Below are 17,878 nucleotides of genomic sequence, written 5' to 3'. Positions count from 1 at the left end.
TGTGTGCATGCAGTAAGATTCCAAAAGTGAACTCACCAACTAGGATGATCATCCTCAACAGCAGTAATCTAAGAACTGAGGAACATAGTGTCTGGTCCTCCTTACATAGCACCACACAGGAGGCACCTCAAGGAGCTGCGGCATTCCACTGCACGATGCAGTACTCGTTCTTATGTATGTCAATGGATCACTACCAGATCATAGGTTAAAGGCAAGGAACCTGTTTTTTGGTACCCATGGTGCAAATATTTGACATGACTCATGGTACCTGCTCTGTTCATTTGCTCTCATGGTGGTCCAGCTACCCAGTATAAAAGAGAGAGGGAACAGTCTGGAATGCAGATGTCATTTAGTTTAAACAACAAGTTGTTCTAGTAAGAACTAATCAACCTACTTTCCTTTCACTGTATCTACCTCTGGACTAAATTTGGTTCAAATTGAGGTCCACAAGTTAGATCTCTTGCACCTCAAATGTTCATGTGTCCACCATCTTAGATCGGGGTGGATGTCATCATTACAAACTGCACCATTGAGGTGTCCCTGTGTGTCATTCACTGCAGCTGTTCCAAATTTGATTCAAATCAGTTAGATAATCCTCAAGTTAGTGCACTTGTGCCTTGAAAGTTTATGCATCCACCATCTTGGATCAGGATGGGTGACATCATCACAAACTGTACCATTGGGGCATCCCTATGTGTCCATTCAGCTGTAGCGAATTTGGTTCAAATAGGTTAGACTGTCCACAAGTTAGTGCACTTGCGCCTCCAAAGTTTCCATGTCCACCATCTTGAATTGAGGTGGATGACATGATCATAATTTTTGCCATTGAGGTGTGCCTTTGTGTCGCTACAGCTGCAGCAAATTTGGTTTCAAATTGGTTAAGCGGTTCACAAGTTACCCCACTTGTGCCTCAAAGGTTAATGTGTCTGCCATCTTGAATCAACGTGGATGACATCATCACAAACGATGCCATTGAGATGTCCCTATGTGTCACTCACTGCAACTGTGCCTAATTTGGTTTAAATTGGTTAGACAGTCCACAAATTAGCTTGCTTGTGCCTCAGATGCTCACATGGCTGCCATTTTGAATTGGAGTGGCTGACATCATCATACACCACACCCTTTGGGCATCCCTATGTGTCCCTACATCTGTACCAAATTTGGTTCAAATAGGTTAGGCGGTTCACAAATTAGCCCACTTGCGTCTCAAAAGTTTACTTGTCCACCATCTTGGATCGGGGTGGAGGACATAATCACAAACTATGCCATTGAGGTGTCACTATGTGTCCCTACACCTTTACCCGATTTGGCTCATATTGGTCCAGGCGTTGCGAAGTTGATATGTCTGACACACAGACATACACACAGAATACCAGGTGATCTCATAAGCCTAATGGAAAGTAGGCTAAAAACTGAAATTTAATTTCTGAATCTGAAAATTCTCCCTTCTCTCCTCCCCCCCCCACTTGCTTTAGCTAAACAGGCCAATGTATGTGGGTTCCCAGCTTTGGCTCTGTGAGCAGGTGGACCAGTGTGAGTGTTTGGTAATGGCTGAACAACCAGAAGCTGTTGCAGCTAGGATAATGGACTTGGAGATTTTGGTTTGCTGCAGCAACACCTTACACTCCATATGAGCCAGACGAGCTAGAAGAGGGTGGAGTTGGGCAACTTCTTCCTGAGCTGATGCTTTGGGGTGTGGGTGGAAATGTAAAGGAGAGATGATTGTGGTGAGGCAGGTTCTATGAGGTAGGAGTGAGCCACTGCAGGCCTGAGCCAACCTCTGGTTTTGCTTTGACAGAAGAATAGATAGTGGAGAGCCAAAGCCCTTTCCCTCCCTTTCAAAATGGCCTGCTCCCAAATCCCATTGCCACAGATGCTAATCTTCCACACACCTGATCTCTAGAGTACTTATATGCCATATTCTGGTTGATAATAGCATTGCATGTTGTTCCATGAAGAGTACCATCTTTTCTTAAAGGATTTTTATTTTTAAAGAAGAGGAAAGTAAAATTTCAGTAAAATGGGGTATGAGTTTATTTTTAAGAGATTAGTTTAACTGAATCTCCTAGAGCTTTAAATTATTGAAAACAAACATTGCATAACAAGAAATTTGTCATGGTGATGAATAATTTAAAATTAGTTTCTGGAAACCTGATGAGATGAGATTTGTATTTCCGCAGTGCTATAGACTGACTAGTCACCATGAAGGACTTCTTTGGTTTACTATTCTATACCGTCATTTATTTATAATCGTAATTGCCGTGCTTCTTCAGCTTGAAATTAATAATAAAACCTGTCCTCAAGTGATAAGTGGAAAATAAATATTTCACTAAAAAAGGAAATAAATGTTCAACCACGTTACCACAAAATGCCACAAGAATGCCACAAAAAAGTGACACTCAAGCCAGTGCTGTTGAAACTCTTGTTTGCTACTCGGGGGTGGTATAGGTGCAAAATACAATTGGGGGGGGTAATAGTTAATTTTGGTGATAATTTTGTAGGGCTTTCTAGCAAACATTTCTCTTGCAGGATAATGTAATTGCATGGTAAGCCCTGCAGAAAGACTCCCACATAGTTCTATGTTGTTAACAACTAGTGGGAAAGCCCCCTTTTGAATATTTACTGTAATTAATATGTTAAGAAACCAAATATGTCTATTGAATTAGACAAAAAACTAACGAGTATAGGAGGAAAATCAGTAATGTCTTCCTTGTAGCTCTTTGATGAGTAATAGAAATTAAGTGATGCCCCTTAATTTGTTCTACCATTGCTTTGGTAGAGCATGTGCTTTGCATTCAGATAGTCCCAGGCATTTCTTGCTAAAGTAGCAGCTTTGGAATGACATGTCTGAGATGTTGGAGAGCTACAGTTGGTTAATGCTGAGCTGGAGGGACCAATGATCTGACTTAAGCTGATGAGCCCCTGGTGGCGCAGTGGTAAAACTGCTGCCCTGTAACCAGAAGGTTACAAGTTTGATCCTGACCAGGGGTTCAAGGTTGACTCAGCCTTCCATCCTTCCGAGGTCGGTAAAATGAGTACCCAGAATGTTGGGGGCAATATGCTAAATCATTGTAAACTGCTTAGAGAGCTCCGGCTATAGAGCGGTATATAAATGTAAGTGCTATTGCTATTGCTATTAATAGGAGGCAATTTCAAAAAACCAAAAATCTCTCTGAATCAGGTGTTGCATGCTCCACGTGCTTGGTTTCCTTATCAGTTCTTCCTTAAACACCCTCAACAGTGGTAAAGGAGAGGAGAAAGCATTTCTGAGTACTCCATTTGGTGCTCTTGTTGGGCTGTGCAAAGAGGTACCAAAGAGTGAGCAAGGTAGGCGTGAGATCGCTAGGACACTCATCTTATCTTCTTTCCTGTTGCATAAGGAATGTGATTGGGTGATCTGCCACCCAGTTGACATGATGATGACTGCTTAATCTTTTTCAAACTATTTGGTGGTGATGGGTGGGGAGAGAATGCCAGGGATGACCAGTTTGCTTAATCATCGCTGGGCCAATCATAGGTACTAGCAAAATAATCTTTGCAAGAATGTTGAGAAACCCTGCTTCTCTTGGTGCCTTAAGGGTCAAACTAGATGCTACTTTAAGCACATGATTTAAGCTGTATGCTTATTTTTTTTAAATTTAGTAAATGGTAGCCAGTTCAATCCCCCTTGATGGGAATCATGGTATGAGGGGAGGAGAGGTTAACCATGATACACTTCTGATCTGGATGGGACTGTCCAGTGACTTCTATTTGTCATTGACAAAACACTCCCATTGGTGCCAATATTTGTTTGTTTGTTTGTTTGTTTGTTTATTTGAGACATTTAATATACTGCCCACTCCGAAGACTCTGGATGGTGTACAACAACAGGCAACATTAAAAATTACATTACATTAATAATTAAAAATTATTAAAGAACTAAAGTAACTACCAGAAAACAGAAAAATGAACTACAGGGCAAAGGCCTGGCGAAAAAGAAAAGTCTTCAATAGCGATTTGAAGATCGGTAAGGAAGGTGCTAGCCGGATCTGTGGGGGGAGAGAGTTCCAAAAGAGTGGGGCAGCAACCGAAAAGGCCCTTTTACGGGTCCTAGAGCCCCGAACATCTTGGAAATCAGGGACCGGCAGAAGGGCCGTCTGAGCTGATCTAACCTGATGGGATGTAACTGGATGGGAGAGGTGGGTCTGCAGGTAGACAGGCGCAAGATCCCGCAAGGCTTTGAAGGTCAGAACCAGGACCTTAAATTGAGCTCGGAAGCGAATAGGCAACCAACCAGTGCAATGCCTGTAGGAGAGGTATTACCGTGTCATATTTTCTGGCACCCGTGTGTAGACGAGCCGCTGCATTCTGGACCCGCTGCAGCTTCCTGATCGTCCTCAAAGGTAACCCTAGACAGAGTGTGTTACAATAGTCTAAACGGGAGATAACAAGGGCATGGGTCAAGGTAAGGGTGTAATTGGCAAACCAGATGAAGCTGGACAAAAGCACTTCTGGCTGCAGCTTCCACCTGCTGCTCAAGCAGGAAGCGCGAGTCCAAAAGGACCCCCAAATCACGAACAAGCTCTTTTGAGGGCAGTGCCACCCCATCTATAGCGAGGTTCACATCCAGCTGTTGGCTGTTACGAGGGCTGAATAAAAGTAATTCAGTGGGATTCAGTCTGAGCTTGTTTTGATTCATGCATACATTAATAGCTTCCAGGCAGCGAATAAGCACAGAAACAGCGTCCCCAAAATGGACTGGGATGGCAATATATAGCTGAGTGTCATCAGCGTATTGATGAAATCTCACCCCAAACTGGGAAATGACCTGACCCAGTGGCTTCATATAGATGTTAAAAAGGACAGGGGCAAGAACTGAACTCTGGGGAACTCCATAAAGGAGTGGCCAATGGGTCAGATCACCTGTCCTCAATGCATACCGACTGGACACGCCTGCTAAGATAAGAATGGAACCACTGTAAGACAGTGCTCCCAATACCCAACCTACACAGGTGGTCGAGAAGGATAGCATGATCGATAGTATCAAAAGCCTCTGAGAGATCTAAAAGGACCAAAAAGGTCCCGAAGAAGGTCATCTACCAGAGCAACCAGTGCTGTGTCTGTGCTATGCCGAGGCCTGAAGCCCGACTGATAAGAATTAAGATAACTAGTTTCTTCTAAGACCCTCTCGAGCTGGGCACATACAACCCACTCTAACACCTTTGCTAAAAAAGGGAGGTTGGAGATTGGCCTATAGTTGTGAAGGACCTCAGTGTCCAGGGAGGGTTTCTTCAAGTGAGGGTGAACTGTCGCCTCTTTAAGGGCTGCTGGCACGAAACCCTCACATAACGCAGAGTTAACCAACTCCTGTAGCCAAGAATTAACATTGCCACCGGCTGTTCTAACCAGCCAGGAGGGTCAAGGGTCCAAGCAACATGTTGCCGCACCCATACCCTAAAGAATTGTGTCCATGTCTTCGACCAACTCAAAGGTTTCCCATGTAACGTCACAAGGCAGAATCTCCTCTATCTGGTCTGATCCTATAGAGGTAGAGTCCAACTCTAGCCAAAGGTGGGTGACTTTATCAGCAAAGAATCGAGCAAATTGATCACAGCGGCCAGATTGAGCATCTACTGGATCCACTTTAATATGAGTTCCCATCTAGGTCAAATAGCAGCCATGGGAGCCCCAATACACATCAGGACTGTAGCAGAGGCAGAGGGTTGAATCTCCTTCTCCCAACACTGGCTGATGGCTTCTGATTTGTCTGCTTCTTCCTGAATAAAAAACAAGTGCAGTAGTCCCAATCACCAGCTTAGAGTAATGTCTAATTTGAACCTTCGGGACCATTGTGTGTTAGGATTACCAGGTTTTTTTTTAAGGGCTTGTTTGGATTTATTTCTTTAACTTACCCAAACTACAAGGTAGAACTTCCTAATGCTGAACACCAAAAGCTTTGTAAAACCTTCAACTAAGATAAAGTCACACTTCCCCCAGCCTGAAAAAATGTAGATTCTTTGGTAGCAAATGAGAGTGGATTCATGGTTTGTATTGAAAATCTCATTTGCTACCAAAGAATCTACACCCAGAACACCTCAGAAACAACAGAACCCTGTACCCCATGGGTTAGAAACCCATGGAGGTGGTTGGCACCCTCTGTGCACAACACAGCCACTCGTTCTGGGCCATCCCAGCACCCCCAAGTGCAGTTATGGGGCTGCTGAAACCTCCATGATTCCCTATGGAGAAAAACCTTAAAGAGATGCGTAAACTTCAACAAATCACCACAATTCAGCCCTCTGCCCAAATTATTTATTATTATTATTATTTTATTTTATTTTATTTTATTTTATTTTATTTTATTTTATTTTATTTTATTTTTACATTTATATCCCGCTCTTCCTCCAAGGAGCCCAGAGCAATGTACTACATTCATGAGTTTCTCCTTTGAGAAAATTCTGGTAGCCTCCTTGCCCCCCTTGGGCACTACCACCAACCGCACACCGCTCTAGGCCACCCTCCCCCCCCGATGTGAAGCAATACACCTCCATTATATTTTATGGGGGGAAACCTTAAAGATGCATAAACTCAACTATTCACCAAATATCAGCCCTTTGCCCAATCCCTCTGCAATTTGGGTGGTAGCCTCCACCCATTAGGCACTACTACCCCACCCACTCTTTTGGCCCTGGACCCGAAATTCAAGTAGACGTCAGATCAGACCTTTTTGCATTAAAGTCGATGGGAGGCAAAAAGACGGAAAATTCAAATAGACGTCAGAACTCAAAATGGAGGAGGAGGAAGCAGCACTTTATTGGCCACAAAATGGAGGGCTGAAACTACAAATTATTCAGAGCTGAAACGGGAGTGATTTGTTTCGGCTCCAAAACATTTCAGGAGGGCAAGAGGGCGATTTGTTTCGGCAACAAATCATCCGAAATGGGAAGTTTCGGGTACAGATCGTTCTGTACCCGAAACGTTTTGCACATCCCTAATTAATAGTAACAGTGTGATCCCACCTCATGATTATTCAGCAGTGAATAAAGACACAATAAGAAGCAGGTAATTTGTGTTCACTTTAAATCTGTACTTGGTTTTTTCTTTTTCTTAAGAAAACACACACACACAACAATGATAATTAAAAATAACAAATGCTTTAACAATCTTGTCCAAAATTACAGATTATCTTCCCAGAAATTTCCCATAAACCTTACAGTTCTCCTGCTTGTTTTAATTTCCTTCAGGATGGTGTTATCAGCAAGATAATGTAAAGGTTGTACACAAGTGACATAGCCATTCTCTCTCTCTCTCTCTCTCTCTCTCTCTCTCTCTCTCTCTCTCTCTCTCTCACACACACACACACACACACACACACACACACACACACACGACCCATTCTCTCTCTTTCTCTTTCTCACACACACGACCCATTCTCTCTCTCTCTCTCTCTCTTTCACACACACACACACACACACACACACCCAACCACCACCTCTACACACACTTCAAACACACACACACAGCAGACATTCTCCCTCTCTCTCTGACACACACACACACACACGCCCCCCGCCACAGGACATACACACACTACAGCCTAGAGGAGCCCTTCACAGCCTAGCTAAATAGAGCACATCTCCTTCCCCCCCCATCCCCGCTTACACCTGGCTGCACAGAACAGTGTGCTGCCTTGGGCTGGAGGTCAGGATGAGCTGACTGCCATACTAGTTTTGGGCAATGCTCTGGGCACCGTAGTTTCAAAGGTCCTATTGCACAGACTCTTTTAGCAGTAAAGCTGCATTTTTCAGCCTCTTAAAATGCAACTTTGAGGATCTATTGCGAAATAACCATCGACTGAGTCCCAGAGGGATATACCAAATGCACTTTTCTGGCATACAGTCTTGAAAGGCTGAAACTATGCAAATGGACTACAAAATGGTTTAAATAGCAACTGCTCTATCTAAGCCATTTTTCAATGGACCTTCACCAAATTTGCAGGGGAGGTGTCTCTTGTCACCTAGTGGATGTGTGCTGATGGCCAGGCAGATCGGACAAATGATTTTCATTTTATAAGCGATATAATGTCCAGGGCTAATAATGGTGGAATATTGAACTACTCTCTGTCTTAACTACACTGGCATGACTGTGCCAATATAATTAGGCTGAATAAATTATACAGTTTACCATTACATCCCATTAATTTCAATGAGATTTAGTCATGACTAACTTAAATAGAGAGCCAGCATAGCATATTGAACTAGGACCGAGAAGTCCTGAGTTTGAATCCCCATTCAACCATGAAACTCACTCTGGGCCAGTTATGTATCTCTCAGCCTAACCTACCTCACAGGGTTGTTGTAAGAATAAAAATAACCATGTACCCCACTCTGAGCTCCTCAGAGGAGGAGCAGGATATAAATGTAATAAATAAATTAAATAATGGCACTTCCAAATTAAATGGTAAAATTGAATCCTAGCTTTTTGTCATGCATTATTTCTTCTTCTTCTTCTTCTTCTTCTTCTTCTTCTTAATTCAATTTCTATATCGCCCTTCCAAAAATGGCTCAGGGTGGTTTACACAGAGAAATAATACATAAATAAGATGGATCCCTGTCCCCAGAGGGCTCACAATCTAAAAGAAACATAAGATAGACACCAGCAACAGTCACTGGAGGTACAGTGCTGGGGGTGGATAGGGCCAGTTACTCTCCCCCTGCTAAATAAAGAGAATCACCACGTTAAAAGGTGCCTCTTTGCCAAGTTAGCAGGGCTTCTGCTTCTGCTTCATAATAATAATAAATTAATAATTCGATTTCTATACCACCCTTTCAAAAATGGCTCAGGGCGGTTTACACAGATAAAAAATTCTTGTTCTCTTATGCTTTCTTAAGTGGTTGTGAGAAATCCTACCTGTTTAACAAGTTTAATATATTTTTAATGAGTTGCATCCAAATAAAGTTAATCACGACTAAGTCCCATTGAAAGTAATGGGAAGATAATCACAACTAATTTCTCTCAAGTATTTGAATGGTGCTTAGTGAAGACTAGCTTTCTTTGGATACAACCTAATGTTGTATCACATTCATATTCCATTACTCATAAGTGGCGATATGGTCTTATCCTTTACATTGTTGATTGTACTGTGTTTGCTTTAACATTTCTGTCATTTTTGTAGAATAATACACATCACTTATCATAAACGTTAAATTCCTGAAGCAGAACAAATTGTGTTTATGGAAAAAGCAGACCATTAAGCATAATAAGCATAGATGTGATCTGTATATTTTACAAATATTACATCTTGTTCATAAAAGGATCAAATTGCAGGTTTCTTTTCTGCTTCAGTCTCTTATGCTGAACTGCTTGCAGTGGCCACCTACAGAACTGTTAGTTGTTAACATCATTTGAATGCCAGGTCATTAAATTTATTCTTCCAACTGTCTTCTGTCTTCTTGACAGGATCCATGTGAGCTGTGTTTATGCCCGTACCATTGCTTCTAGGTTTTGTTTGGCTAGAATCTGCTTTTAGCTTCTTTTTGTTTTGAAATTGTTTGTGAAGAGCATACTTCAGATTTGTGGCTCTACACAAATTATTCTGAAGAAGTTGCCCCATGTGCTTAGTTATGAAAACTGTTAACTGTTGCCCTCAAGTATCCTGTCTAAAGAACAATGTTCAATAGCCTGTAGAATCTAGGGGTGTGCACGGAACTGCAGAGCTGCAGTCCGGCACTGGTGGGGGGCGGGGTTTCCATTAAGGGCGGGGGAGGGTTTACTTACTCCTCCCATGCTTTCCCAACTCCGGCGCCGTATTTACTTTAGAAATCGGGCAGCAGGATACCTCCCTGCCGCCCCTTTCCCTGCTTGGTTGCAAAAGGCAGCCAAGCAGGGAAAGGGGCGGCAGGGAGGTATCCTGCTGCCCGATTTCTAAAGGAAAAGGAGCCAAGCGGGAAAGGGGGCGGCAGGGAGGTATCCTGCTGCCCGATTTCTAAAGTAAATACAGCGCCGGAGTTGGGAAAGCGCGGGAGGAGTAAGTAAATTCTCCCCCGCCCTTAATGGAACCCCCACCCCAATCCTTCCGAACCGAACCGCCCCGTGTCCGGACCAGTCCGGAGGCCTGTAGAATGGCCTCTGGACTGGTCCGGGCACATCACTAGTAGAATCCCTCTTTACCTGCAGATTTCTGTTATGGGCCCTTAAGAATGAGCCTACTGCAAATATTTATATACTGCTTTTCAACACAAATTCTCAAAGCAGCATACATAGAAAAAATAAATAAGATGGTTTCCTGTCTCAAAAGGGCTCACAGTCTAACAAGCAACATAAGGTAGACACTAACTAAGGTAGACACTAATAGCCAGCAGCTAGAGTGTTGGACTTGGACCCGGGAGACCAACCCTCATGCAATCATGAAGCTCACTGGATGACTCTGGGCCAGTCACTTTATCTCTCAGCCTAACTTCCCTCACAGGGTAGTTTTGAAGATAAACATAAACATATACATTGCTTTTGGCTCCTTGGTGGAAAAGCAGAATATAAATGTAAAAATAAATAAACTGCTGGATTTAGATGGAGCAAGTTGATTTCCCCCTGCTAAATATAAGATAATGGTCGCTTTAAAAGAATTGCCACTTTAAAAGAACCACCTTTGCTCAGTTAGCAGGGCTCAGTACAGCACAGTACAGTCTTCTTTACTACTTACTTTAGAACTACACTGCTCTGTATGTTAGTGGTGTTCTGAACTGTTCTGTGATTGAACTGGTCAGCCTCAAACCAGGCCGGTTCAATTAGTTTGATCATGGACCAGCCCAGCGCCAGTGAAAGGGGTCTGGACTGTGATCAAACTGGAACAAACTCAGTTTGCCTGCAGACCAGTTAGTTGGTTCGAGCATCTGTAAAGAGGAATCCGGTGAGGATTTCCTTTTGCTTCCAAAGGCGGCTGAGGAGTGGTGAGAGAGAGACACCTTTAAAACTGAAAGAGAAGGTGCATACTGGCAGGCCTGCATGGCACTCCCCGTGATGGCGGCAAGCAAACAGCCTCCATGCATGCGTGGAGGCCATTTGCATGGTCAACGTGTTGCTGATCACACTGCAAATGGCTTCTGCACATGTGCAGAGGCCAATTGTGGTGTGATCAAAAATGCCTTTTTAATGCTGATTTAATGTAATCTACTCCATGTTGGTCAAAGACTGTAATAAAGATTGATTGATTGATTGAAGCTAGATGGACCAATGATCTGACCCAGTACAGGAGAACCTCATTACTTGTGGGGGTTCTGTTCCTCAGCTAGTGTTGCAGGTAATGGAACCGCGGGTAATGAGTCATTATTGCTATGGGGAGAGGGGAATTAGGTTCTAGGGTAGTGGGGAAGGGGGGAGATGTCCAAAAATTGTAAAATAACAACAACAACAAAAACTTACTGTAGTGTGCTCCACAGGCTCTGTCGGTTGCCAGGAATACCCCCATGTGCCCAGGAATGCCCCACAAAACCGTGAAAAATTGCGGTAAAAGGTTTTTTAAAAGGTCTTTTTTTGAAAGGAAAGGGGCCATTTTTTAAGGAGCCAAACCCAAGACAAAATGGCAGGCAGAAGTGATATCCATGGCTACTTCCGACCCTCTAGGACCCATGGATATGTGGGCTTTAACCCCCTGTCACCTTAAGTGGCACAGCAGGGAAATGCTTGATTAACAAGCAGAAGGTTGCCGGTTCGAATCCTCTTGGTACTATATTGAGCAGCAGCGATATAGGAAGATGCTGAAAGGCATCATCTCATACTGCATGGGAGATGGCAATGGTAAACCACTCCTGTATTCTACCAAAGGAAACCTCAGGGCTCTGTGGGCACCAGGAGTCAAAATCAACTTGACGACACAATTTACCTTACTTATCCATGGATACTGAAAAAGGGTGTCAATGAACCACGAAAAACAAGGTTCTACTGTATAAGGCGGATTCATACAATATGTTCTCATACCTATAATTTCCTGATCAGAACCAACATAGGTTTGAAACATCTTTTTTCCAAGAATTTATTAAAGAGGTTTTTGTCACACTTTTGGATAGTCCCTTTAATTTTCTGAAGTTTGATGGTATATTTGTGTTTTCACATGATGAATATCAAGGTGAGAGGCTTATGCTGGGAAGCCCAAAGCATGACTTTTGCTTGCCACTCTGCCACACCTGTGCACTCTTGCTCATCTTGAAAGATTGAAGTGAGCCTGTCAAGATCCTGCACCTTCCTTTTCGAACTACCATTAGGCTACTCTTCTCTGCTCTTGCTTCTTCTGACAGATTGGTTATGGACAGCATACAATTTTTTGCTAAAATGGCCCGGGGGGGGGGGGGGTCAGCGGCGCTGAGCAGAGCCACTGTTACCCAAGTAAAGACATTTTTCGCACTGTCCTGTTTGCACAGTCCTTTGTGCTGAGAACAGCTGCTGTTGTTGGCTGCTCAGTGTATGGCCTTCACTGCTCCCCTTCCAGTCAGCTTCTTACTTGTCTAAAGTGGGAGGGGGGAGAGTGAGAGTGAAACTGTGTAATGGAGTCCTGTACCAGTGTTTTGGGGCAGAAGGGAAAAATCTAGAGTGGATTCTAATGTGAAGCTTGGAGAGACATATGGGATGGAAATATCAACTCTGCAAGCTGTTCCTTTAGTAAGACCATTCGGGAGAGAGGGAGGAAGTACTTTGTATTTTGGAGCTCGTTTTTGTATTTTCTTTTCTTTCTTTTTTTTGGTATGAACCTCTACTGAAGTGTTTTCCTTGACTTGATGTCAGTGATTGATTATTGATGCTGCTCTTCCTTTTTGTAATAAAACATATATTAGGGGGAAAAGAGTCCCTCTTCTTCATTTTTTACCTGTCTGGACTATCTTTGGCCTAGCACAGCCTAGGACCATAGGCATTCACTTTGTTGGGTGAGTGGCCCAACTGGAATAAAATATAAGGCTGGCACACACCACACCCTCAGGGGTGTCATATACAGGACAGGGTTTCAATTCCTTTGATATTCACAATCTGGCAAATACAGTTTCTATTCCTAGGTTTGGAAAGCATCATCCACCTGGTTCTTTCTGGATCTTGGTGCCTACTGTATCTTGCTCTGGCTTTTTCCATCTTTACATAGTATCAGTAGTGTCACAAAATAAGTGGTCATGAAGAAAGGTAGTGTAGTATTGCAATACTTGCACATTTCTAATCACATGTGTAACTTATCCTATCATTAGATTGTAAGCTCTTTGGGGCAGAGGTCTGAGCTGTGTGCATTTATTCTTTGCTCCTTTATTTATTAGGGCTCCTGAGGCACTACAGAAAATAGACTGGACAGTAATCACTGGCTGACATCCTGACTAATGAAGCATTTGTGCAAGGAGCAAGTTGTGCTAAAAAATTGTTAGCCCAATTGTGCAAAAAGTTCCATTTAAAACAAATGAGACATGCTGAAGTTGTGCACTACTGCAATAGTAGACAGAAATAGCTACCACAGTGGCTTCACACTAGCTAGCACAATGTCTTTCTGCCAACATTTCTTTAGTCAAAATACCAGGTACTGACTGGTTGTGTGGACTCATATAATTTGAATTTAAATTAGAGGCTTACAAGAAAGTGTCATATTGCTATGCTTCAAAAAATGATGATCCATCTTATCCATAAAATGTACCCTTTTATTTTAATATTTAGTACAGGCTTGCCTCACCATCTGCAGTTTTGCATATCCATTGTTGAGTAATGGACACCCAACCTTGGCATATGTGGAAAAATCAGGCCCAAAAGGGATTAATTCTGCATATTCACGGGTTGGGAGTGGTCGGAAATGACCTTGGAGGTCATTCTGGCTGCCATTTTGAGTGCGGGAGCCATTTTATGGCTCATTTTTGTAAAAACAAAAAAACAACCCTTCCCATGATTTTCAGCTGAATTGGTGGGGTGGACTTTTGCACTTGGGGGAGGCATCTTTGGACTCCTGACAGCCCACGGAGAATGGTAGGGCATTTTCTTTGGCCCTTTTTTGTGTTTGGGGGCAATTTTATTTGCGGGGCAGGGGGAGTTGAGTCTGGGAACATAACCTCCGTGTTCTCATAGACTCAATGACTCATTAGCCATGGTTTCATTACCCACAGTAATCTGTGGGAACGGAGCCCCCGCGAATAATGAGGTACTCCTGTAGTATGTTTTGGATTGTGTCTAAAGATGCTGGGCAAGTCCATTCTATGTATTAAGCTGCTTATTTTTCTCTTCTGTGAAATTGGACTAATCAAAACCTTGTCATTTTTGTTGTAAGAATCACATGATTATTAATATTTAATGTTAATATTTAATTCTAGGATATTTTGTATTATGAACAACTGAAGTCTAATGTGATCGAGCATGATCTTTTGGTGGACAGCCTGATTTATAAAGTGAGTAATTCTTAATTTGTATATTTCTGTCTGCCAAGGGGTGTGTGTCTGTGTGTGGGCTAAATATAGTTTTTGTACTTTGTACGTTGAAAAGAAGTGTTAGAATCCCTGTTTGTTATTTTTGGATGAAATTAAGGCTTTTGATGTCATTTTTGGTGGGGGGGGGAATGCCATATTTAAACTGCTTCTTTTATTAGGAAATCCTATGTTAACTTTTCTTCAGCTAAAGGACTTTTCACAAACTCAGGTGACACTAATGCTGGGGACTCTACACTATTGTGACATCTTGGCTAGGAGGCCTCCCCCACTTTCAGCACTGTGCATACTTCTCCTTCTTGCAGTTGGAGCAGGGACATAGCAAGGTTGGAGTGGGCCCAGAGACAAGATTTTAAACCCCCCCCCCCGCCGAAGCTCAACTCATGAAGTAAAGAAATCTTAAATGAGGCTGAATATTGGTAACAAAAAGCATAGTTGTGTGTTTATATATATATATATATATATCTCCTTTGTGCCACAATAGAACATTATCCTAAATTATTAAATTATGTTTTGTAAATTGTGGACAATGCAAGTCATTTAATGGTACTAGAGAAAGACATGCTGTTCTAGTAGCTCCAGGTCTTGACACCCACATCAATTTTGGAGGATGAATACAACTGAAGGAAGCCCAGGCAGGTGCACAGCTGGGGGAGTCAGTCATGTGACTTGCCTCTGGGGGCCCCCCAAGGCAGTGGGCCCCCAACAACTGTCTCCCCTTGCCCTATTATAGTTATGCCCCTGAGTTGGAGACACTGGTCGACCAACAAACCGCTGGCAGAGTGAGCAAATTTGTGCTAGTGCAAGATGTTAGTTTAGTTGCACTAAAATACAGGGATCTGTCAAATTATGTTAGAGCATCGTAGTGCTCTTGTACAAATGTCCCCATTAAAACAAATGAGGAATGCTGCAGCTGCAGGTCTGAAAATATACTTGCAGTAGCACAGCACTAGTCTGGAGTGCAAGTTGCAGACTTAGCACAACTAGCTAGCACGATGTCCTCCCACAAATGGCTTACTGCTCTGGATGTTGGCCACTAGAACTAATTATTGAGGGAGGAGGGCATGTTAACCCAATATACAATTTTACCGTTGCAAAGTAAGGGGGAATGGGAGGCATTTGCAGCACTATTTCTTAAGTAATAGCACTCCCCTCCCTTGCTTCCTGTGCGAGGTTCTTGCCTTGCATCCCCATTTGAAAGAGTGGAGTAAAGGTTCCTGCTGAGAATTTGAATCTTGAGACTTATTGTGGGGATACCTCTTAGAACAAATGCTCGATGGAAAGAAACCAGTGGTAGCAATATGCCTTTTGAACATTTGTTATTTGGCCAGACTGCTGCTTGTTTGTGTAGAGTGCACCTTATTTGTGCAAATTACCCTTTCATCAGGGATCCCAGCACCAAGTTCCCCTTTATGTGCTCTTAAGTTTGTTGGACATGAGGCCAGAGTGATATAACCATTTACCACACATCCTGTCACCTGAGATATGACTTTCCTGACAGGAGATTTCATTCTTTTGACATTGTGCCATGACTCAGCTGCAGAGTTAGTTGGAATTTTAAACTCCATTGTGGTGTGTGGGCAGTGTGGAGAAGTGGGGTGTAGTGATGTTTGGCTCTCCATTGAGTTAAATTGGAGTGTTTTAACTCACACCACCTCTTGCTGGCATAACATTAGGATCCAAATTCCATCCCTTTCTAAAAGTGTCCTTTGTGATCATGATGGGATTACTCCAGAGGAATTCACCAGTGAATTCACCTGGCACTGATGCATCTTCAGGATCCAGTGGCATGGGGAACTTGACTGGTATCCTATGAACTCCCCGTCTGGTGTAAGTGGACCATCGGAATGCAGTTTTATATACCACCCTAAGAAGTCAATATGTTGGCGATGCAATGCACATATTAACTCCAAACTCTCAACAAAAAGACCTTTTTATTATGCACACAAAGAAAAATTAAAAGTTGGTAAACATAAGACATTTCGGTGTGACACACCATCCTCAGTTTAAGTAAAACCCATGAGCACAGATGAAAACCTCAGTTCCCCAGCTGTTAAATTCCTTAGATGTGATAACACATAGTTCCCTGACTGGTGGAGAGATAATGAACAGGGGGCGGGGGCGGGGGAGAAGGGGGAGAACACCTGATTCTTCTCAGAGGCTAATAAACTTCATAGCATTGGCCAGTGCCTCCTGAACATTAATGTCAGGTCTCAGTTTCTCTATAAATAATGCTTCTTTGATTTTCCTTCTTTGTAGGTTCCTTTCAATCCCTAAAATAGATAATTAAGTGGGCACCATTTGTCCTTCATGCTTAATCCTCATATGCAATGGCCAGGGTTTTGTTCTCTGTGCACAGTGCTTCATATCAGCTAGATGTTCTTTATATCTATCTTTCATTGACCTGCTGGATTCCCCAGTATAGAATGAAGTGCAATGTAAGCACTGAATCTTATATATTATACCTTTATTTCCACAGTTTCCTTCCCCCTGTTCACAGATTTCACAATCTTCTACATCATATTGCCTTTCATACAATCTAGAGTCAACTAACAATTGTCTAAGTGTCATTGGTGCTGTGCAAACCACATTCACCTTAATTCCCTGTCTTTCCAAGATTCTCTGGGTTTGCCATGTAAATTTATCAGTAATGCGTGGTATTTTAAGTATGCCCTTAATTAATCTAGCTCTTTTCTAACACTTTAAAACAGGCAATTCATACCCATTCTTCCTAATTAGGTTTTCACCTTTCTCTCTAGATTCCTTTTGATGCTCAGCTGTGGAAACATCCTCTGCCCTCTTTATTTTTCATAGTTTGCATTTTCACTAATTTGGGGTGTGCTGATTGATTCTTTGGTAAAATGTCCTTTTTGGTTGATTTTCTATACCATTTGGTCTCTAAATAATTATTTCTTAATTTAATTTCCGTATCTAGGAAAGAAAGCCAGCCTTCCTCACTTGGTTTTTCCCTCTTGTGTCTTATACTCCCTCCCATATTCAAGTTCTCAAATATTTCATCTGCCTTCTATTCAGTAGAAGTAATAATAATTGAATAATCTATGTACCTTTTATTTAAAAAATTACATCAGAATTGATGAAAAATCAGCCAAAAAGGACATTTATTTATTAGCTTTTGAGAAATGTATTGCCCTCTGAAGAAGAATCAAGTGTTTTCCCCCTTCTCTCTCTCCCTCCACCCCCACTCATGATCTCTCCACCAGTCAGGGAACTGTGTGTTATCACGGCTAAGGAATTTAACAGCTGGGGAACTGAGGTTTTCATCTGTGCTTATTTGTTTTTCTTAAGCTGAGGATGGTGTGTCACACCGAAACTTCTTATGTTTTTATGTTTACCAACTTTTGGTTCTTCTTTGTGTGCACAATAAAAAGGTCCTTTTGTTGAGAGTATACCACCCTAATCTCTGCACTCCATTGACAGCTTTCTTGACAGTCCCTCCATGCATCAAG

At 42.4% G+C, this 17,878-nt stretch overlaps 1 protein-coding gene across 7 annotated transcripts in view; it reads left to right on the top strand.

The window, feature by feature from the left end:
* TBC1D19 (TBC1 domain family member 19) overlaps positions 1-17,878 on the top strand; it is a 147,379-nt gene that overhangs the window by 83,911 nt on the left and 45,590 nt on the right. For all 7 annotated transcript variants that reach the window (XR_008308184.1, XR_008308185.1, XR_008308183.1 and 4 more), the window contains one exon: positions 14,301-14,375. Coding sequence is in view for 2 of the 7 variants with exons in the window: in XM_053253922.1 (XP_053109897.1) it covers positions 14,301-14,375 (75 nt within the window). In the remaining 5 variants the exon portion in view is untranslated. The remainder of the gene's footprint in view (positions 1-14,300; positions 14,376-17,878) is intronic.

This window comes from Hemicordylus capensis, chromosome 5, assembly GCF_027244095.1.
Source record: "Hemicordylus capensis ecotype Gifberg chromosome 5, rHemCap1.1.pri, whole genome shotgun sequence".
NCBI classification, from domain to species: domain Eukaryota; kingdom Metazoa; phylum Chordata; class Lepidosauria; order Squamata; family Cordylidae; genus Hemicordylus; species Hemicordylus capensis.
This window is presented reverse-complemented; position numbering and strand designations above follow the sequence as displayed.